The sequence below is a fragment of the Rattus norvegicus genome, chromosome 12 (genome assembly GCF_021556685.1).
Source record: "Rattus norvegicus strain SHRSP/BbbUtx chromosome 12, alternate assembly SHRSP_T2T, whole genome shotgun sequence".
Lineage (NCBI taxonomy): Eukaryota > Metazoa > Chordata > Mammalia > Rodentia > Muridae > Rattus > Rattus norvegicus.
Genome location: NC_141545.1, coordinates 33,769,795 through 33,793,040, shown reverse-complemented (window position 1 = coordinate 33,793,040; position 23,246 = coordinate 33,769,795). Strand labels below are relative to the sequence as shown.

At 44.4% G+C, this 23,246-nt stretch overlaps 1 protein-coding gene across 3 annotated transcripts in view; it reads left to right on the top strand.

Moving 5' to 3' along the window:
• Nucleotides 1-13,821: 13,821 nt before the first annotated feature.
• The window catches only part of Vkorc1l1 (vitamin K epoxide reductase complex subunit 1L1), a 49,420-nt gene continuing 39,995 nt past the window's right edge, over nt 13,822-23,246 (top strand). Inside the window, exon 1 of one of the 3 annotated variants that reach the window (XM_087579076.1) lies at nt 13,822-14,096. In XM_087579076.1, coding sequence (XP_087435202.1) covers nt 13,897-14,096 — 200 coding nt within the window. In that variant the 5' untranslated portion in view covers nt 13,822-13,896. 3 annotated transcript variants of the gene reach the window in all.

Here is a 23,246-nt window from a genome sequence, read left to right as displayed (position 1 = left end):
GTCCTCGAATTATGGAGGAGGACCAGGGTTCAAGGTCATCCTGAGCTACATAGCAAGTCAGAGAGACCAGCCTGCACTATATGAGCTCCTGCTTCAAAACATCAGAGAGGAGGGGAGAGTGGAGGAATGGAGGGAGACATCTATACACATCCAAAGAGAGACAGAGAAGCAAAAAAAAAATGAGTAAAGTAAAATTTATCCCTATTCGATGAACCTAGCCTGCACGTACATTGCACAAAAGATAAATAAATAAATATCCTCCCCTGATCCTCCCCCGATCCTCCCCCTACCACCTCGGCCCTCAGGGGAAGGCATTTGGAGAGTGGCCAACCCATTCCAGCCTTTGGCCTCCATTGCAAACCAAAGCAGTGTGTCTCCCCCATTCAGGCAGGGCCGTTCAAGGGCTTGCATAAACACAAGGTTGAGAAATAGCACTTTTAGGAAAGGGGGTAAGAAAGGCAAAGGACGTGGTGACTTGTCAGTCCTCTGAAGGGGGGAGAATTTCACTGAAGGGGAGGAGTTCCCACTGAACTCTGGAAATGGAGGCAGGATCTAGTCTCACTAGGCATCGTCCAGTGACAGAGTCATCATTATAACAGTGGACCTAAGAACTGCCCTCTTCTACTTGGCAAATCAGACCTTCTGTGTAATCGAAGTCCGTTGATAGTGGGAGGGGCCAGGCGGTGGCGGCGCTCGCCTTTAATCCTAGCACTCAAGAGACAGAGGCAGGTGAATCTCTGTTCCAGGCCAGCCTGGTCTACAAAGCAAGTTCTGGGACAGACAGCGCTACACAGAGAAATCCTGTCTAGAAACAAAGAAAAATGAAGAAACAAAAGGGGGTGGGGGAAGGATGTTTGATTTAAAATTTAGGTGTTTCTGTGGTCATCTTACTTCTTGGAAATGTCCTGGCTACACGGAGAACTCACGATGTAGATGAGGCTGGCCTCAAATCCATAGAGATCTGAGGGTTGGGGATTTAGCTCAGTGGTAGAGCGCTTGCCTAGGAAGCGCAAGGCCCTGGGTTCGGTCCCCAGCTCCGGGAAAAAAAAAAAAAAGAGATAGCCCATAGAGATCTGATTGTTTTGGTCTGCCAAATGCTGGGAATCAAGGTGTGTGCCACAAGCCGTAGCTGGATGGGGAGGTGCAATATGCACATCTTTTAATCTCAGCCCTCCTGAAGCTCTTGGAGTTCAATGCCAGCCTGGTCTGTATAATGAGTTGTAGGTGGGCTTAGGGCTACATAGTGAGACCCATTCTCAAAAAAAACTAACAGAATAAATAATACAGGTCTTGCTATATATTCTAGCTTGGAATTTACTTGTTACTTTATGGTATTAGTTTCTGTTTTGTTTTGTTTTGATTTGTTTTCTTGATTCTTTTGAGGTAGGATTTCTCTGTGTAGTCCTGGCTGTCCTGGAACTCACTCTGTAGACCAGGCTGGTCTCAAACTCAGAGACTGACCTGCCTCTGCCTCCTAAGTGCTGTGATTAAAGACATGTGCCACCACCACCCAGCTATGTATTTTTTAAAAGACCACAAACCAAGGCAGCTTACAAATGGAAGAGTTTATTTGGGCTTATGGTTCCAGAGGCTCAGAGTCCATGAGGCAGGAAATGGAGGCTGACAGCAGAAACTGAGGACTCTCCTCTCACATGGTGAACTGCATACAGGAAGCAGAGAGAGCAAACACAAAAAATGATGTGGCTCTTTTTTATTCTTTTTTAAAATTTAATTTAATTTATTTTAACTTAGTCACTTTACATCTGGCTCACTGCCTCTCTCCCAGTCACCCCCTCCCTCGATCCTTCCCCCACCCTTCTCCCCTTCTCTTCTGACAAGGCAGCCTGGCTAGAAGAACACATCCCACGTACAGACAACAGCTTTTGGGATAGCCCCTGTTCGACTTGGTCTTCCTGTGGAGTTCCTATCCCTTTCAGGGCCCTCTTTTTATTCTTAAAGCCTGCCCCCAGTGACATATCACCTCCAACAAAGTCTCACGTCCTATATCTCTGAAAATAGTGCCACCAACTGGATATCAAGTATTGAAAGGCCCAAGCCTACAGCAGACATTCTCAATGAAGCCATCACACCCAAGTTGACTTTGAACCCATAATCTTTCTGCCTCAACCTCCCTAGTGCTGAGATTATGGACCAGTTTCTCTACACCTGGCTCCTTCATTACCTTTTAATAACCTTAATCACTTAATTACCTTTAATAAACTTAATCCTGGAGGCCACCACCTCCTGAGGGAAGCAGAGGTAGGAGGATTTCTTAGTTTGAGGCCCAACCGGTCTACAGGGCCAGTTCCAGGATAGCCAGGGCTACACAGAGAAACCTTGTCTCTCAAGAAACCAAAAAATAAAAAATAAATAAAAAATTAAAAAATTTTAAAAAAAGAAAGAAAAAGGATTGGGGATTTAGCTCAGTGGTAAAGCACTTGCCTAGCAAGCACAAGGCCCTGGGTTCAGTCCTCAGCTCCGGAAAAAAAAAAAAAAAAAAGGAAAAAAGGAAGAAGAAACCAAAAAATAAAATAAAATAAAATAAGCTTAAATACATTTTTTGAAATATTTTTACTTTATTTCTTTACCAGCTATTTATATTTTAAGAGTTTTTTTGTTATTATTAATACTTGCGTGTAATATGTGTGTATGTAGGGTGCATGTGGGCCAAAGTGCACATGTAAAGATCAGAGCACAACTTTGTAGAGTCCCTTTTCTCCACCCTTTTGTGTGGCCTCTAGGGACCAAGTTCGGGTCACTAGGTTTGGTGGCAAGCCCCTTTAGTCAGTAAGCCATCTCGTTGACCCTAAATTTGCTTTGTTGAGACAGGGTCTAGTGTAGTCAATGCTGACTTTTAACCTGCATTTTTTTTTTTTAACAGAGCCTTGCCCTGAGGCTCTGATCCTCCAGCCTGTTCCCTTGCTAACGCTGGGATGACAGGTGTGTGTCCCCATACCTAACAACTGAGTACTTTCAGAGCCGTGGCCTTTTGGCTCTTGAGCCTAGAGCTGAGTTTTAGAGACCTTAGCTTGGAGCCAGGTCTTGTGAGATAAAGCAGTGACTGGAAAGCGATGAGATCTGTCAAATTTGACTAACACGGTTTCCCAGAGAGCATGGCGTGACGCTGAATCATGCTCTGCTGGTCATGAGGTCACAGGTCACCTTCCTGCCTTGGTCAGTATTTTTTTTTTTTTTCTTTTTTCTTTTTTCTTTTTTTTCGGAGCTGGGGACCGAACCCAGGGCCTTGCGCTTCCTAGGTAAGCGCTCTACCACTGAGCTAAATCCCCAGCCCCCAGTATTTTTTAATAAAAGTGTCTTTAGTCAACTTAGTTCAGGGTATAAGGGAGCCTTCCCTGTCTTCTATTTTATCATATCTCCTTTCTGGGGTTTTTTGTTTGTTTGTTTTTCTGAAACAGGGCTTCTCTGTGTAGCCCTGGCTGCCCCGGAACTCGCTTTGTAGATCAGGGTGGCCTCGAACTCAGAGATCTACCTGCCCCTGTTTCCTGAGTGCTGGGGTTAGAGGTGTGTGCCACCACCACCCCTACACATTTATTTATTCAGCAAGGATTGTCCTTGAACTGGCTGTCCCTACCTCACCTTCTCAAGTGGTAGGCAACATACTCTTTAGCTTTCATCCAGACTGCTAAGCGAATGGAGTCCATTTTGACTTTTTCACCAGCTCCACAGCGTAGAGATGCTTACACAAGCACGGTGAATGTCACAGGCACACGGTTTCTGCCCCTGCATAACGAGAATTCCATTTCTTTTCGTTTTTTCACTTTAGGCAGGGTCTCATGTATCCTTGGTTGGCCTGGAAATTACTACATAGCTGAGGATGTCCTAGAACTTCTGATTCTCTGTCTCCAACGCCAGAGTACGGGGTTTCAAGAATGTTGTACGCACACCCAGTTTTATGTGGTTCTGGGAAATGAACCAAAGGCTTTGTCCACGCTAGGCAAGCACTCTACAGACTAGGCTAAAGCTCCATTATGCACTTCTGCTTTCTCTTTGTGTCTGTCTGTCTGTCTTCAGTGCTGGGGATTGAACCCAAAGGCTTCCTTGATCATAACAGACAGGTGCTCTGCCTCTGAGCCACCCAGCCCCTCACTGGGGGATTCTAGGCAGGGGCTCTACCACTGAGCCACACCCCCAGTCCCTCACTGGGGGATTCTAGGCAGGGGCTCTACTACTGAGCCACGCCCCCAGCCCCCTCACTGGGGGATCCTAGGCAGGGGCTCTACCACTGAGCCACGCCCCCAGGCCCTCACTGGGAGATTTTAAGCAATCTCTACCACTAAGCAACATCCCTAACACAGGGTTCTATTTTTTTTTTTTTTTCGGAGCTGAGGACCGAACCCAGGGCCTTGCGCTTGCTAGGCAAGCGCTCTACCACTGAGCTAAATTCCCAGCCCCTATTTATTTTCTTTTAAAGTTTATTTCACCTGTATGTGATACATGAGTATATGGATGATGGCCCATGCATGCCACAGGGTGCATGTGAAGGAGGAAGGACAACTTTTGGGTGTTGGTTCTTACCTTTTACTGTGGGTTCTAGAGATTGAACTCAAGCTGTCAGGCTTACACAGAGTCTTAGCTAGGGTTCTCATTTCTGCGATGAAACATCATGACCAAAAAGCAAGTTGGGGGGGCTGGGGATTTAGCTCAATGGTAGAGCGCTTACCTAGGAAGTGCAAGGCCCTGGGTTCGGTCCCCAGCTCCGAAAAAAAAAAAAGAACCAAAAAAAAAAAAAAAAAAAAAAAAAAAGAAAAAGCAAGTTGGGGAGGGAAAGGGTTTACTTGGCTTACACCTCCACATTGTTGTTCATCATTGAAGGAAGTCAGGACGGGAACTCAAACAAGACAGGAACCTGGAGACAAGAGCTGATGCAGAGGCTGTGGAAGGGTACTGCTTGCTTACTTATTCCCCATGGCTTGCTCAGTCTGCTTTCTTATAGAACCCAAGACCACCAGCCCAGGGAATGGCACCCCCCACAGTGGGCTGGGCCCTCCCCCTAATCGCTAATTAAGAAAATGCCTTGTGTTGTATGGAGACATTTTTTTATTCAATTAAGGTTTCCTCCTTTCACACACCTCTCATTCCAAGTAAGACTAGCCAGGACACACAGGACACCTTTACTGGCTAAGTCATCACATTGGCTCATAGCATCCCATTTCTAATCAGGCCTTGTGGACATAGAGTGAAAAGCTACTCGACAGGGACTATAGTGAAATACAGGCATGATGGGAGTGGCAGAATTTATGTGGCCTTTTCACTATTTCTATGACCTGCACTGTGCAAATTTTCTAGCTTCCTAACTTTAATCCTGAGGAAACCAGCTTAAGGGAGGAAGGGTTGATTTGAGCTCATGATTTTGAGGGTCACAGGCCATGGTTGGATGGCCCCATTGCTTTGGACCATGGGGGCTGCTGAACACCCTGGTGGAAAGACATGAATAAATAAAGACATGAAAGAATGAAGTTCCTCATCTCATGACAGCCAGGAAAGCAGAGAGAAGACAGTGTGTGTGTGTGTGTGTGTGTGTGCGTGCGCAAAGCATACTCTCCAAACACACTCCTCCAATGACCTGCCTCCTCCAGGAAGGTGTGACTCTTTGTAGCCCAGACAGTTTAATCAGCGGATTAACCCATTATTATCTGAAAACCAAGCCTTCAGTATATGAGCCTTCTTGGGAGAAAGCCCATATCCAAACCATGGTGCTGGTTCCTTCCCTTTCTCCTATGTACAATCTGTAGTTGTCACCTTATGACATGGCTCCCAGTAGCCTCTACCCCCTGGCAGTCCCTTTTAATTGTACTCTTTTCCTCACTGGTGTAGGTCAGATCTGTTTGCCCTTTCTCTTCTAAGCAGCAAACTAAACGGAAGCAATAGGATGCCATTTTGAAGTTTTGATTAGGAAAGAAAGATTAAGGCTTCTGTCTGCCTGTCTGTCTTCCTCTCACCCCACCACCTGCCTTGCTCACAATTTTGGAAGATCAGATGGCTAGGAACTGAGGGGATAGTTTCACAGTCACTGCCATTACAACCTTGAGACAATTGTCCAATGAACTCGCAGAGGTGAGTTAAGACCAGAGCATGTGAGCTGGCTTTGAACCTGGTTCTTCTGCAGGTGGACTGATGAGGAAACGTCTAGTTCTGTGGAAAGTTAGTTATATCAAATGATGGCTTGCTGGGGCACACAGGTGAAAGGATGTCTTGATGAAGGAGTATAAATAGGACCCCAGAGACAGTGGGAGCACTGAACTTTGGTTTGGTTTGTTTCGCTTCGGTATTCTTCCCTAAAGACACGCATGTATTGGTTTGCCTTATACAGCATTGTTGAGCTCAATTTGTGATAGTGACGCCGTGGAGAAAAACTCACCAAGAACTGCAGCTTCTGCAGCCTTGCCTTAGGCTGTTTGGAGAGCCTGCCAGTTTCTTCAGGATTGAACTACAGTTGCTGGTTCATGTCTGGTGTCTGCCCGCCCAGAGAACTGGTCTGCAGCAGCTGAATCATATTTGGTGTTTGCTACAGGACTGAACCGCTGCCCAAGAAGATCAGGTTTGCCCCCAAAGAATTATTGCTGAAGAGGTCCACTTCCCTCAAATCCTAATAACTTTTCTCTTCTGCTACTTCTGCTGGGTAGCTGGCTGGAGCAGAGGTTGAACCCTTATTAAAAGTGGGTTGCAAACAATTTATGCCTCCGGTGGACCTTAAGAGTATGGTGTTGGGCTGGAGAGATGGCTCAGTGGTTAAGAGCACTGACTGCTCTTCCAGAGGTCCTGAGTTCAATTCCCAGCAACCACATGGTGGCTCACAACCATCTGTAATGGGATCTGATGCCCTCTTCTGGTGTGTCTGAAGACAGCTACAATGTACTCATATACATACAATAAATAAATAAAAATTAAAAAAAAAAGTACAGTGTTATGAGAAAACCCTATGACAGAGAACTACAGGTAACTTGTAGATTTCTGGGAGTTTAGCCCCTATTTTTGAGAAGGGAGGCCTAGCCGGATGAAGGGTCACCAGGGGTGTGCCTTTGAAGAGAATGTTAATAACTTAGTCTTGTCTTCTCTCTCCACTTCCTAGGCACCATGAAGTCAAGAATCTTTTTCTACAGTGTGCTTCTAGTGTCGTGACACAAGTGCATGGGGCTAAGTGGCCATGGGCTGAACCCTTGGAAGCCATTTGCTAGATAATGCATTCTCACATTTTGGGCACACCAATGAAGAGCTAATGCTGGGGGTTGGGGATTTAGCTCAGTGGTAGAGCGCTTGCCTAGAAAGCACAAGGCCCTGGGTTCAGTCCTCAGCTCGGGTGGGGGGAGCTAATGCTGGGGACATTGCCTCTGAATAGCTCTGACACCTCTAGAACCCCACTATAGATGGGGCCCCTTGCATCTTCCTTCCCTGTGGAGACACAGTGTTTGTGGGTCTCCTCATTGTCTCCCTCCGACAGAACTGAGGTTAACAAAGTGTCTGGCATTTCTATCATTTTTTTAAGGGAAGTGAACTGTGCCTTTTCCCTAAACCTTGAAGAGTTTAGATTTCTGGGAGCTTGAAGAGACCAATGCCCACATGATAATGATTTTATTAGTTTTTATTTGATGCAGGGTCTTAGGTAGCCCAGGCTGGCTTCAAATTCACAATGTAACTCAGAATGACCTCAAACTCATCCTCCTGCCTCTCCCTCCTGAGTGCTGAGATTACACACAGAAGTTACCACAGCTGGCCAGATGATCAAGTTTGGAACACATGATTTGAGGGTGGCACATTGGAAAGGGAACAGTATCTTGTGCAATTATGTAGCATTTTATGACAGTTAGGTATAATGTTGATGTGACCATAATTGAGTCCTGATTTTTTTTTTTTCCTTTTGGTTTATCGAGAGACATGGTTTCTTTGTACAGCCTTGGCTGTCCTGGAACTCGCTCACCCAGATCTGAATGTGTCTGCCTCCCAAATGTTGGGATTAAAGATGTATGCCACCATTGCCCAGCAAGTTTCTTTAAAATTACTTTTATTTTATTTATTTATTTATTTATTTTTTTGGTTCTTTTTTCCGGAGCTGGGGACCGAACCCAGGGCCTTGTGCTTGCTAGGCAAGCGCTCTACCACTGAGCTAAATCCCCAACCCCTAAAATTACTTTTATTTTTTAGTGTGTGTGTGTGTGTGTGTGTGTGTGTGTGTGTGTGTGTGCGCACGTGTGTGCGTACATGCCATGGCATATGTGGGAGTCACCTCCAGTCTCTGATCTGTTCGTCCTGTTCGCTTAGGTTTTGTTGTTGTCGTTGCTGTTTTCTTGTGGTTTTTCTTTTACTTTTGTTGTTTTTGAGAGAAGGTGTTATGCACCCCCACGGGGGCCTTAAACTCAAAACGAGGCTGAAGATGATTCTGAATGCCTAATCCTGCTACTTCCACATTTCAGATGCTGGTTCCGGCCACCGTACCTGTCTGAAAGCATTCTGTAACCCTAGCTACTGGGAGGCTAAGACAGGAGGACCATGAATTTGAGGCCACTCTGGATACTTAGGGAGACCCTGTTTTAAACCAAGCAAGAAACAAACTATAGCATTCGAGCATGGTGGCGTGCACCTTTGATCCCAGCTCTTGGGAAGCAGAGGCAGACAGATCTCAGAATCCGAGGCCAGCCTGGTCTACAGAATGAGTTCTAGGACAGCCAGGGCTACACAGAGAAACCTTGTCTCAGGAAAACAAACCACTAATTAAACAAAAACCAAAAACAACCAACCAACCTACCAACCAAACAAAGGAAAAAACCCAAACAAAACAAAACAAAAACCATTTCTAGGCCTCTGCCCTAGGAATCACCTTTTAAATTATGTATTCCATAGTTGCTGAATTACAGATCAGTTACATTTTGGATATTTATTTTAGGCCATTGGTTCTGGAAGATTTTAATCTCACCTAGTGCTGTGTTTCATTTTTCGCCCGTGGAGAGGATTAAGGTAACAATAGGGAGTATTTACTGAACACTCCCATGTGCCCGGGCGCCACACATTTAATCCTCCTTAAGCCCTCTAGGTCAGTAGCGCAGCCCTCCTAATTTATAAGCGAAGACAATGGGGACAGAGGGAGCAAGAAGCTCGTCAGACACAGAGCGAGGGAAAACGTCAGACTCCCAATCCGTGTCCGTAAGCAATGGGACACTTTCTGAGGTTACACTTGTGAACCACTGCCGTTTGCTTTTCAACTATGATTTGCATGTAAACTAGCTTTTTTTTTTTTTTTTTTTTTTGTTCTTTTTTTTCGGAGCTGGGGACCGAACCCAGGGCCTTGCGCTTGCTAGGCAAGCGCTCTACCACTGAGCTAAATCCCCAGCCCCGTAAACTAGATTTTTAAAGGAATCATTCATTATTCATTCATTCAAAATCCACCTCCCAGGTCCCAACCCTTTGGCCAGATCCTGTCTTCCTGACCTACCTAGTGGTCAAGACAGTGGACGAAACAGAGAAGTCTCATCTGAGGGACTTATAGCATAGGGGGAGATACAGAAGAAGGAGATGAAGAGGAGGGGGAGGAGGAAGAAGGAGAGGAGGAAGAAGAGGAGGAGAAATCAAGATAAATAAGAATAATATTTGGGGGTTGGGGATTTAGCTCAGTGGTAGAGCGCTTGCCTAGCAAGCGCAAGGCCCTGGGTTCAGTCCCCAGCTCCGAAAAAAAAAGAAAAAAAAAAAAGAATAATATTTGGTTGTTATATAGTGGTAAAGTCCTAATTCTTGATGTCCATTAGATACGGTATAGGTTTTCTTTTCTTTCTTTCTTTTTTCCTTGACGAGGTTTATTTGGGAAACAGGGTCTCTCAGTGTAGCCCAGGATGGCCCTGAACTTGCAATCTTCCTGTCTTAAACCTTCTGAGTGTTCAGTTTACAGGTGGGTACCACTATACCTATTACGTTTAAATATGACATATTGACAAGTCAGCCGTACTCACATTAATGGAATGATAACAGAATGAAGCATCTCTCAAATATGAAAATAACACCTGTCTCCTCTCCATAGGCTGTTTTCCTGAAGGGACCTGAGCAGTCTTGGACATTTAGATTCTGTTCGAAAGCTTTCTAGCCCAGCTATTTTTCCACCTCAGAGTTCTGGCTCAATCCTTCCTGGGAATATTTTCAAAGTGTTGGGGGGAAAGCGCAGCATTCTAATTCAGCCAACAGAGTCAGAGGTCATTGATTTTTTTTTTTTTTTTCCCCCGGAGCTGGGGACCGAACCCAGGGCCTTGCGCTTCCTAGGCAAGCGCTCTACCACTGAGCTAAATCCACAGCCCCGTCAGAGGTCATTGAAGACGCTTGCAGGAAGCTTCTGGGATTTTTGTTCTGGAACAGTCATCTCTTTCTTTGTACGAACACAGGAATATTGGATTAAGTATTCTACGGAAAAGACCGTTTTGAATAGAAATGGGACCTGGGGCTTAGAATGTGGCTCGGTTTGCAGAGTGGTTTCTCAGCATGCAGGAAACCCTCACTTCAATCCCTAGTATTACACAAACTAGGTATGGGAGTGGGTACCTATCATCGCAGTACCAGGGAGGTGGAGGTGGACAGTCAGAACTGCAAGGTCACCTTCAGCTACATGGTGCGTTCCAGGCTAGCCCAGTATAGGTGAGACTCTGATTTCAAAAGAAAAGGAAGAAAGGTGGAGGGACCTCGGAAGCAGCAGTTAGGTGTGGTGGTGCGCACCTGCGGTTCTACCTTGTGTCTGCTAGGCAAGCACTCGACCACAGACTATACCTCAGCCGGGTCTCTCTTTGGTTGTCTCACACTGCTTTTGGAAATAGCACTTTGTCCCTTTTTAGAATTTAACCTGTAGAAAGGCAATATCCGGGGGTTGGGGATTTAGCTCAGCGGTAGAGCGCTTGCCTAGCGAGCGCAAGGCCCTGGGTTCGGTCCCCAGCTCCGGAAAAAAAAGAAAAAAAGAAAAAAAAAAGAAAGAAAGAAAGGCAGTATCCCTGCCTAAGACATATCTCTGGTACAGAGTTGGGGAATACCCAGTAAGAGAGACGCTCTGGTAGCTTTTCTGTCCACTGTTTCTTTCCCTCTCTCCTATAAATGCCTCTACGAGGTCCTGAGTCCCTTTGCCACATCTTCTTCTTCTTCTTCTTCTTCTTCTTCTTCTTCTTCTTCTTCTTCTTCTTCTTCTTCTTCTTCTTCTTCTTCTTCTTCTTCTTCTTCCTCTTCTTCCTCTTCTTCCTCTTCTTCCTCTTCTTCCTCTTCTTCCTCTTCCTCTTCCTCCTCCTCTTCCCTTCTTCTCCTCCTCCTCCTTCTTCTTCTTCATCATAAATACAGATTTATTTATTTTATGTGTGTGTGTATCTGTACTTGTCTTCAGGAATAGTAGAAAAGGGCATTGGATCCCATTATAGATGGTTGTGAGCCACCATGTGGTTGCTAGGATTTGAACTCAGGACCTCTGGAAGAACAGTCAGTGCTCCTAACCGCTGAGCCATCTCTCCAGCCCCTTCTTCTGCTCATAAACCTGACTTCTTTCAACCAATTTTCTCTCAAGTATTCGCTTTCCTGTAGCAAGCAGGTGAACTTAAGTCCTGAAATACTCTTGCTTTTTAAATGTACTAATGTGTGTGTGTGCGTGTGTATGTGGAGAGAGAGAGAGAGAGAGAGAGGTGTATCTATGTGTGTCTGGGTCATGGAAGTCAGAAGAGGTCATTGGATTCCTTGAGCTGGAGTCATAGGCATTTAAGGGGGCTTGGCTTGAGGCACATACCACACCACCTGGTGAGACCACCTTCTATGTAACAGAATGTATGAAAGTCATAGAATATTATTTCTGAGATCATGTAGTAAGAGAAGACTCAGGCTGGAGAGATGGCTCAGTTGGTAAAAATGCTTGCTGCCCCAGTGTGAGGACCTGAGTTTAAATCTTTGGCTCCTCCTATTTGATGTGGTTGTATGTGGCTGTTCTCACTTGTAACCCTTGCACTGGAGGTGGGGAGAGGCAGAGACAGATGGATCCTCAGTACTTGGCCAGCCAGCCTAGCTAAGCAAACCACTGATTCCAGATTCAGTGAGATACTCTGTCTCAAGGAGAGAAGCCTGAGAGCCATCCATTATAGTCAATGATTTTCTTTGTACCCACACATACGTGAACACACCCACACAGGTCAATAATATTTTTAAAGACTCTGATCTCATCCTTTCCCTCTTTCTCCTTTGTTGGAGGTTTAACCCAGAGCTTCACATAGAATAGTCAAGTATTCTACTGTTGAGCTAAATCTTGGTTTCTTTAACCCCTTACTTTGGGGGATGGGTGGAGTGGAAGCCGGGTGTGTTTTCTGGATTGCAAATTGGCACTGTTGTGACTGCCAAGCATCCAGGGAGGGCCTGCAGCCTTTTAATTGCCATAGGAGTGAAGTTGAAAGAGGACTCTCAGGGTTTGAGATAACCACAGCCGTGCCTCACATCTTAATTCGATCCAAGGTAGAGGAGGGGAAGAGAAAGAGAGAGGAAAAGAGGGGGGACACTCTGAGCTGGAAGATTCCTGGAAGAGAAACTGGGGGGGGGGAGTTTACTAGCTTGTTTAAAGCCACAAAAGATTGGGGGGATTTGTTACCCAACATTGTATAATTAATTGAAGAACATTACTTATTAATTAAAATCACTATGCGATGCCCCCAAAGCCCAACGGCTGCATTGGAGCAAAAGCTAGCGATCTCCACAAACTGCTTGTTTCTTCGTAGACACAGATGCCCTTATGTGTGTTTTCCTATCCAGTTTTGGCCACTAGGAAGCTCAGAATCAGTTATGGTTCAGTTTCAACAATTTTGCAAGCCTTCGTGGCCTGCTAATTTGTCTCCTCCCGTCTCCTCTTTCGTTTTCTTCTGGTTTTCCTTTTTCCAAGTCTTCGGGTTTGTTTTTTTTTTTTCCTAGTTCATTTTTTTCCTTTTAGTATGGATTATGTTAAACCACATCAAATCCAAATTATAGAGAAGTATTCATGAACCCATTTAAAAATAGTTTTTTTTTAAATGTAAAAATAGTTTGGCACATTTTAAGAAAAAAGTTTCTCACATGTTGAACGCAAGACGCCTGGAGGTGGTGCCTGGGGAAGATCATGTCACACAAACGTGTCTCTGGAGCTCTGGAGCCATTGGTCAGGGATAATTTGGATTGGATAAGAAATATCAAGTGATAACGACGAAAATGTGTGTGTGTGGGGGAAGGCAATTGATTGCTACCAGGGGCCAAGGGCTTGCCCAGTCATGCACTACAGTAGCATCTTTGAAATCAATCCCCTTGTAACAGCACCCCCCTCTCAAGGTTAAGCCAAACCACCTAGCGCCTCACCCCTTCCCAGGCCACACCCCCCACCTCTCCTGGTCACGCCCCTGCCCCATCCAGCACACGTTTATGCGCTCCGCCCCTTCCCTCCGCTCCCGCCCCACCTTGTCCCGCCTCTCTTCTGACCGCGCCCTCCAGTCTAACGAACCCCATTTCTCAGTACCACCCTCCACTTGCGCCACGCAACCCTGGCTGGCTACAACCTCCGCCTCTTCCCCGCCCGCGCGCGGCTTTCTCACCCGCCCCTTTTAAACAAAACCACGCCCACTTCCAGCCACGCCCTCCGCATGCGCTGCACCACCTCCCTGCTGTTGCGCGCTCCGCCTCCTCCCTCCACACTTATGTGCGCCTTCCTAGCCCCGCCCAATTCTGATCAAACCCCGCCCCTTCTCAAGCGCTTCCCTCCTTTAGACCCCGCCCTCCGCATGCGCCGCACCGCCTCCCTGGCGGTTGCGCGCTCCGCCCCTCCCTCCGTGCCCGCGCGCGCCTTCCCCGCCCAGTCCGCCTCACTCCTCTCGGGGCGGTTGGGCCGCGCGCCTGTGGGGGCGGGGCCCGAAGGAGGCGACCGAGCCAATGGGGCGCGGCGGTGGCGGTGGCGGCGGCGGCGGCGGCGGAGGCGGTGGCGGCAGCGGCGGCGGCTGGGTCGGGCCCCGACGGGCGGCGGCGTCTGAGGTGGAGGCGGAGGGAGGCGGCGGCGGCGGCGGCGGAGGGGGGAAGATGGCGGCGCCCGTCCTGCTGAGAGTGTCGGTGCCGCGGTGGGAACGGGTGGCCCGGTATGCAGTGTGCGCCGCCGGGATCCTGCTCTCCATCTACGCCTACCACGTGGAGCGGGAGAAGGAGAGGGACCCGGAGCACCGGGCCCTCTGCGACCTGGGGCCCTGGGTGAAGTGCTCCGCCGCCCTGGCCTCCAGGTAGCCCGGCTTGAGTGAGGGGAGCGCGGCGCGGGCGGCGGCGGGGGGCGGGGAGCGCGCGAGGAGCTCCGGCCTGAGGGAGCGGGGCCCGGGCCGCGACACGGACGGCGGCGACCGGGGGGCGGCGGCCGAGGGCAGGCCTCCGGGATGAGGTGGCACAGTGTAGCCGGGAGGGCGCGGGCGCGTCCTGGCCGGTGTGACTTTTCTCCCTGTTGTCGCCGAGCGAGGCGAGTGAAGACCCCGATGCAGGGATCAGGGAAGCCAGCATTCACCCCCAGGGTCTTCGGACCTCTCCTACCCCGGGGCTATGTGTCTGGATGTCCGCTCCCGGGGGTGGCTTTCTCACCACCCTCCGGGTTGCTCGGGACAGGTGTTTTCGGTGCTCCGGCCTCTTTGTACTCAGAGTTAAGGAGAATTGGCAGCCTTCTGGAGGCGACAGTGACATTTGCGGGTAGACACGCATTTGACCCTACTCTGGAAGTGGAAGGTACCAGCTCTTAACCTTATATGATTCTTGGATTTTTCTCCCTCGTGTATTTCATGAAGTGTGCCCAGCAGGGGGAAAATGGCCAGAGTTTGGGGTCTACTTTAAGTTTTGATTAAAGGTGAGCACCCTATGTGTAGTGATGTTTTAGGTACTACGATGACTGTTATTTTGAGAAAGGAACTGAGTTGTAATCAACACTGGCCTGAAACTCGTCGGACTGTAACCTCCACAGCTCTTCTGCCTCAGTCTTTTGAGTTGGGAAATACAAGCATGCACCACCGTGGGTGACTTACAATGACTTTTAAATGTTTCTGATTAGTATTAACGGGCTAATCCGCAAAAGATTAAATTTACGCAATTTTGCTAAGCTGGTTTATTTGAACAATTTCTGTTACTTGAAGATACAATCGATGTTTTTTCCCTGTTAACATTTTATGGAGTACGCTAATTTTTTTTTCTTGGGAAAAAAAAGTATTTTACACTTTTAAAGGTTTCTTTTTAAAAGGATAGCAGTCATCAAAACCAGCAAAAGGGAAAAGAATTCTTGCAGAATTGATAGTTTGTCATTTTAATAGAGACTTCCGACCCCTAATATTTTGGAGTTTGTTAACAGTGCTTAAATTTCACTACATTCCTTTCCCTCCTTTTGATAAATTGCCAGGGAGACACAAATCGATAGCTCACTTTTATTTTGACCTCCATATTGGTGGAAGAGTATTTGAATTTGGAGTTTCTCCTGTGGTTTATCTGTAGACTTAAGGCTGTTGATCTTTTCTACTTATCTCTTTTCATAGACCAGGTAGGCTAGGCTAACTCATGTGTTCTTAAATAGAATTCCTGTAGCTTTTTAGTAGAAAAATGGTTGTCGTTATGGCCTCATTAAGCGTTTTTTAAAATGCATTGAATGTATGTTGCAGAATGTATCAGTGTGACAAAGAGCCCTTGGGAGTTTTATTTCCATTGAGGTTTAAGTCTTCTTAGACTTTCTTCAGACACTTTGAGAACTGCTGAGTGTATCTTGCTTCTTTCTATTGCACATATTTATGTTGGGGGTGTGGGGAGCACACACACGCGTGGAGTTCAGTGGACAACATGTGGGAGTCAGTTTTCCACCAGGTGGGTCCTAGGGGTGGAACCAAGCAGGCTTGGTGCAGGCATCTTTACCAGCTGAGCCCGATGAGTATATTTTATGCACACATTTTTTTTTTTTATGTTCTTTGCACTTTTGGAAAGGGATTTTAAACTTAAATATAACACCCCAAATTAGTTAAATGAATAAATGCAGAATAAGAGGAATATGCAGCAGCATAATTTCAAATACTTAGAAGCCATGAAATAAAGATGACTGGGGTAGGTTAATATGAAATGTAGTTATTATTACCAACTTTAGAATTTTTTTAAATGCAGTCTATAAAAAAAAATCTTACTGGGCCTTTTATTACTTGGCCATGTAAAAAGTAATTTACTATAGGTTTTAAGTTCTTCAAATGGGCTTTTCTTTAAGAGACTGTTTCTGAACCATTTAATTATACACTAAATGCTCTTATAGTTAATATGTACCACAAGAAACAAATTTTCACGCATATTGTTTCTTGAATCAAGCTAACTTTGAACTAACTGAAGCGGTCCCCCGGTCTCAGTCTCCTGAGTCCTGGAATTAGAGCCTTGCCTACACATCTATCAAGTTTTCATTTTTGCTTTTTTTTGGTTTTTTGTTTTTTTTTTTTCTTTTCTTTTTTTCAGAGCTGGGGACCGAACCCAGAGCCTTGCGCTTGCTAGGCAAGCACTCTACCACTGAGCTAAATCCCCAACCCTCATTTTTGCTTTTTAATAGAACATGATAGTATAATATTTGGTGACATCAATTAACGGATTAGTTATTTTAAAGTATGTTAGACTGAAAATCTCTCTGTCCCTTGCACTGGCGATTGAACACAGGGCCTGGCCAATGAGGCAAACTCTCTGTGACTGAGTGTCATCCCCAGCTCACTCATTTTACTTTTTTGTCAGAGTCTTAATAGGTAGCACTGACTGGCTGGGAATTCACAGAGCTCTGCTTGCCTCTACATCCCAAGTGCTGAGATGGAAGGTTTATCCCACCATGCCTGGCATTGTTTGAGTAACCTGAGTTAGCCTCCTTAGCATAAGTTGAGGCTGGCCTTGAACTCCTGAGATCCTCCACTGTTCATTCATGTTCTGAGATTATAGGTGTGCATCATCATATCGCTATAATATATAAAGGGTGAATTTAGTATGTTGTGGCTAAAAGTAATGTTTAGTTATATAGTGATGTACATAAATACTTAAATTAGGGGTTGGAAAGATGGCTTACCATTCTAGAGGATAAGTCCAATGCCCATGTGAGTGGTTCACAGCCACCTGTAACTTCAGCTTCAGGTGATTCAATGCCCTCTTTTTTTCTTTTTAGATATATTTTATTTTTTATTTTTTTATTATTTTTTTTTTCTCGGAGCTGGGGACCGAACCCAGGGCCTTGTGCTTACTAGGCAAGCGCTCTACCACTGAGCTAAATCCCCAACCCCTAGATGTATTTATTATTTAATATGTATGAGTGTTTGCCTGTACATATGTATATGCCTGGTATCTACAGAGATCAGAAGATGGCATTGGGTCTCCTGGGACTAGAGTTAACAGGCATTTGCGAACAGCCCATGTGGGTGCTGGGAATCAAACCCTGATCTTCTGTAAAAACAAGTACTCTTAACCTCTGAGCCAACCTCAGAGGACACCTGCACTTTTGTGCACATACAATTAAACATAAAGTCGTTAACCCTTTAAAATGTGATGTCTGCCAAAGGGGATAGGTAAGAAGTAAGGCGTTCTAATGAAAGCAAATACATCTCATATGTACACTAAAACTGTTTTCAGGAAATAGCCTTTTAGTAACTAACGTGTGTGTGTGTGTGTGTGTGTGTGTGTGTGTGTGTTTAATGAAGTTAAAAGGATTTAGACAAGGTTTCCTTTATAAACTGATTTTCTTTTGAAATTGGGTAGAATCTGCAAGATGCTCTTGACAGTGTGGGAGCCCTTAAGTGAAGCGTTGTCAGAGACTTTACATTGGTTAATTAGTTTGAAAATTAACCGCCAGATAGCAGTAGTAGTCTAGCTATTTCAGGAAAAGAAAGTTTGAGCCCAAGAGTTAATAGAATAAATGGTAGAGGAAGTTAACAGAAGAGAAGATTTCTGCGCAGTCTGTGTGTCTAAGGCCTGTGTTTTGGGCAGTACAATTATATAATAGTAGCCCCAGACTTTTGGATTTCAAAAGAGATCTTTCCCCCAATGTTCAGAGGCAGGAGAATTGCCAATAGCAACAGTAGCAAAGGAGCCTGGCATGGTGGCACATGTCTTTAGTCACAGCACTTAGGAGGTAGAGACTGGGTCTCTGAGTTCAAGGCTAGGCTAGGCTACGTAGCAAGCTTAAAGGCAGCTAGGGTTACCTAGAGAGACTGTGTCTCAAAAAGCAAAAAGTGGTAATGCTGCTACTGTCTGTCACCATAACTGGTTCATTTTTAGGTATTTTAAGCAATTTGAAAGAACAGAATCTTCAGAGGCTGTGTACTACCATGCCAAGAATTTAAAAAATTTAAACAAGTTTTCATCATAGGCTCTGACCTGCCTCTTGCTTTTTGCTAATAAGCATTATTTCTACCACTCTGTACTTTGTGTTCATATCAGTGAAAAGTTAGTAACTATGAGTATGTGAGAGAAAACTTCCTAATTTCATGAATTCAGGTGAATTTAAGAAGCAGATTGATTGCTGTGTTGCTATTGTGACTTGTAGATTTTTTTGGAGCTGGGGATCGAACCCAGGGCCTTGCGCTTCCTAGGTAAGCGCTCTACCACTGAGCTAAATCCCCAGCCCCAAATTCTTACTTTCTTATTATTGGAGATAATATGTGGTGATTAGAGGACTTTGTGAAGTGGTTTTTCTCCTACCTTTATTTGGGTTCTAGGGATTAAATCTAGGTTGTTGGCTTGCTCATCAATGGTTACTCATGAGCTATCTCACTGGCCCAAGTTATCTGAGGTAAGGTCTCACTATATAGTCTTTTCAGACTTCAACCTTATCATCTTCCTGCTTCAGCCTCTGCCATCATGCCTAGACTTTTCCATAACTTTAAATTCCATTTAGATGGAATACTAATTTATAGTGTGGTACCTGTATTAGCAAACCAAAGGGAGGGGGAAAAAAAACAAAACAACTGTAAGAAGTGTTGACAATTTTTTCTACAGAAATGCATAAGAAAATGCCTGAGTTTTTAGTATAGCTTTACATGACTACAGCAGTCTTTCGGAAAAACAAGGACATTACTAAGAAGGTGTGGTGTTCAAGAAGAAAGTTTGTGGAGTGTTTGCCCTCTAAGCCTAGATCTGTGAAGGCCTGCCCTTTGTCACACCCAGTAGTTAACAGAAACTCGGTGAAGTAGCTATCATGAGGACTTAGGAGGTTAACCCTGTGAAGAAAGATAAAACAATCTAGACACCTGCAAGGAAGGGGAAGTTTTGAATCTGTGTTGGGGTAAGCCATTGGTTCTCACCCTTCCTAACTCTGTGACCCTTTAATCCAGTTCCTCATGTTGTGGTGACCCCTGACCATAAAGTTATTTTCATTCCTACTTCATAACTATAGTTTTGGTATTGTTAGAAATAGTAAAATTGGGGGTTGGGGATTTAGCTCAGTGGTAGAGCGCTTGCCTAGGAAGCGCAAGGCCCTGGGTTCAGTCCCCAGCTCTGAAAAATAGAACCAAAAAAAAAAAAAAAAAAAAAAAGAAATAGTAAAATCGGGCTGGAGAGATGGCTCAGCGGTTAGGAGCACTGACTGCTCTTCCAGACGCCCTGAGTTCAAATCCCAGCAACCACATGGTGGCTCACAACCATCTGCAATGAGATCTGATGTCCTCTTCTGATGTATCTGAAGACAGTGACAATGTACTCATATATACAAAATAAATAAATCTTTAAAAAAAAAAAAGAAATAGTAAAATCTCTGTTTTCTGATGGTCTTTTGGGGGTCACTACCCACAGGTTGAGAACCACTGGGAGTTTTCCCTTTCTGAGAGTGGTGAGTCTTGTGAGCACAGATGGGGTCTTGGTAAGTAAGCTGGCTGAATCACTAGGTAAAACTACAGGCATTGTTTCCTGCATGATTAGAAACAACTGCAGGAAATGACATTTGGAAAGGCATGAACATTGGAAAACTGGCCATTAGTGAGAATAAACACGTGTGTTGTTTTTGAATATGACAGACCTACCTCAGGAAAGGACTGAACTCTAGAGCTCCAACAGAAAAATGCAAAGCCAGCCATTCTTTTACATCATGTTCATGTAAGAAACATGAGCACTGAGCCTTGGATTGTTCTCTTATAAAGGTACTTGTGCAAAACTGCTAGACCAAACATCTTTATACAATTTGTTCCTCAGAATCCTTGTTCCGTGTCAGAATTCACAAGTGTTTGATTCCTATTTTAGTGCTTACACTTAAACACTGTAAGCATTTATGTAGGCTCACATGCATTATCATACTGTCCTTTAATGTATTGGGAACCACCAATTTGTACTGCTAGCTTATCACAATAGAGTTAAATCAAAGTTGGAGCATCAGTCTTGAAAGAGTGCATGTCATGCCTTATGAGAGCATTTATGTAACACTGAAATAACAAGATTAGAGATGGAAGGGTCAATGCAGCAAGGAGTTAGTAATGGAAGCCATGAGGTGGTGTGGTTTAGAAGAAGAGGCTTAAAGGATCTTGAGGGGCAGAACCAGCTTGGGTTAGCTGTGACTGCACAAAGGGATGAATGTGACAGAGTTGTGCTGGATGTGAGATCTGAGTAACACTGCAGAACATCAAGGTCGTGGGCCTGGTTATGAGAGAGTGAACTAGTTGTGTCATCAAGGAGGTTGGCTGAAGGGTGCCTCCAGAATTTTTCTTTCTTTTTGCAAGTTTCTGTGTCTATAATTACAGAAATTTAAAAAGAAAAGAGCAATGTATTTAGACTATTTGGAAGGCAAGTAAAAACAAGCAAAAAGAAGAAAGTTTCAATGCTCTGTAATGCTACTACTACTCAGGAAAAGCATTCCGGAATAGTTTCTCAGTTTGTGCATAACCTGGGATTAGTCTTAACTGTAAAGACTGACTTACGGTAGTAGTTTAAGAATTCAGGCCAGGAGTGGTGGCTCATAACCATCTGTAATGGGATCAGATGCCCTCTTCTGGTGTGTCTGAAGACAATGACAGTGTGCTCATACATAAAATAAATAAATCAATCTTAAAAAAAAAAAAAAGAATTCAGGCCAGGAGTGGTGGCACATCCCTAGAATCCCAGCATTTAGGGAGGTTGGGGCAAGAGGATCCCAAGGTCAGCCTGCACCACCTAGGGAGACTTTTTTTATTAAGAATCACACTTGTGGTTGTTGGCTCATGTTAAGTTATATAAGCTAATTCAGGGCTAATTCAGCCATTGCATAGTGCAATAATATGAACATATATGCATGTATCTCCATCACAGTTACCACATATTTATTTTTACCAAAATACTTGCAGTTAGCAAGTATTCACTTTTTAAATAATGTGTAATTTTTTTTCCTTTTTATTTATTTATTTTTGGAGTTGGGGACCGAACCCAGGGCCTTGCGTTTGCTAGGCAAGCGCTCTACCACTGAGCTAAATCCCCAACCCCATGTGTAATTTTTTAAAAAAGATTTTATTTTATGTATGAGACCCAGAAGAGGGCCTCACTTCCCATTTCAGATGGTTATGAGCCACTGTGTGGTTGCTGGGACTTGAACTCAGGATCTCTGGAAGAGCAGTCAGTACTCTTAACTGCTGAGCCATCTCTCCAGCCCATGATGTATAATAATTTTAACTTGGAGATATTTTTTGTAGTCTTGTAGACAGGTGTAAATTTAGCCTTAATGCACTTTTTTTTTTTTTTTTTTTTGGAGATAGGGTTTCTCTGTGTAGCTCTGACTGTTCTGGAACTCACTTTGTAGACCAGGCTGGTCTTGAACTCACACAGATTTGCCTGCCTCTGCCTCCTAAGTGCCAGGACTAAAGGCTTGCTTTTATTGGTTTTTTTTTTTTTTTTTTTTTTTTTTTTCTTTTTTTGGGGCTGGGGACCGAACCCAGGACCTTGCGCTTCCTAGGCAAGTGCTCTACCACTGAGCCAAATCCCCAACCCCCTGCTTTTATTGTTTTAAAGAACAAAATACTCATCCTTTGCAGCTGTTTGTCTCTGATGAATTAGGCTTTTCTTGATACAATGTGATCAAAACACATTTGACATAGACTGCCCCATTCATCATTATTTAGTTTTTATTCATCAGAACTTTATTGTTCTCACTGTAAATGTTACAGATTTTATCAAGTGCACTGATTTTAAAAAGGGTCAGCAAGATGGCTTATGGGTTAAGGCACTAGCCGCCAAACCTGGTGAATGAGTTTGATCCTTGGGACCTACATGGTGTAAGCAGAGGACAGATTCGTTCAAGTTGTCCTCTGAACTCCATACAAATAAATGCTCTCCCACACACATAAATAAATGCATTTAAAAAACTTAAAGATGAAATTAGAATAAAAACTGCTTTGTTTCTCACAAATTCATAATCCACATAAAATTTCATTCACATTTTTTGTTTCACTTTTCTTTTTGCTTTTATTTTCAGACAAGAGCCTAGCCCAGGTTTAGCCTTGATCTCTCCACCTTTCTACCTCAATCTCCCCATGCAGGTATTAACAGATGAGCTCCACCATACTTGACCTATAAACTTATTTCTGTATCAGTTTCTCTACTGGAATTCCAGGGACATATTGTTACTGCCTGGTGGGTATTGATTTTTTTTTTGTCAACCAAAATGTCATTGTATTTGAGAAATAAAATAGTAGAAAAATCTATGACAAAATGAAGAACTAAATTAGGTTGTAAAGTCGACGCCACTGTGTTAACAATTTGATTTATTTCTGTCTGGTGTGCATGAAGTAGAGTGTCCACATCAGTCAAGCAGGGTTGAAACCTTGGCTCTATCACTGTTTCTGTGTCCTCCTTTTTCCTATCAGGGGAGTGATAGTGTTGCCTCACAGAACTGTTGGGAACGGGAAGGGCACGACTTAGTGTATGGAAAGTGACTAAGGACCGTGCCTGCATAAAGTACTCTTCATAATTTTTCTAGAACGTACTTGAGTAATATGTGTATTTAATGTCATTTCCTCTCACTAGCACACCGTAGCTATTTTCCCTTGTCACAAAAAGTCACACCAGAAATGTGAGAGAATGTCAGGAACCTTGTACCCTTGCCAGTGTTGGACAGTCTCACTTTTTAGGTCTTTGCCAGTTTGCTATATGAAAAATGTTCTCTCATTGTCTTGATTGGCATTTCTCCCTCCCCAAGGATCTGTGAAGCTTAATGGTGTTTTTTTTTTTTTTTTAAATCTATTTTTTAATTTTATATGTTTTGCGTGTGTACGTGCATGTCCAACTGTGTGGTGCCAGGAAAGGGTGATGGATTT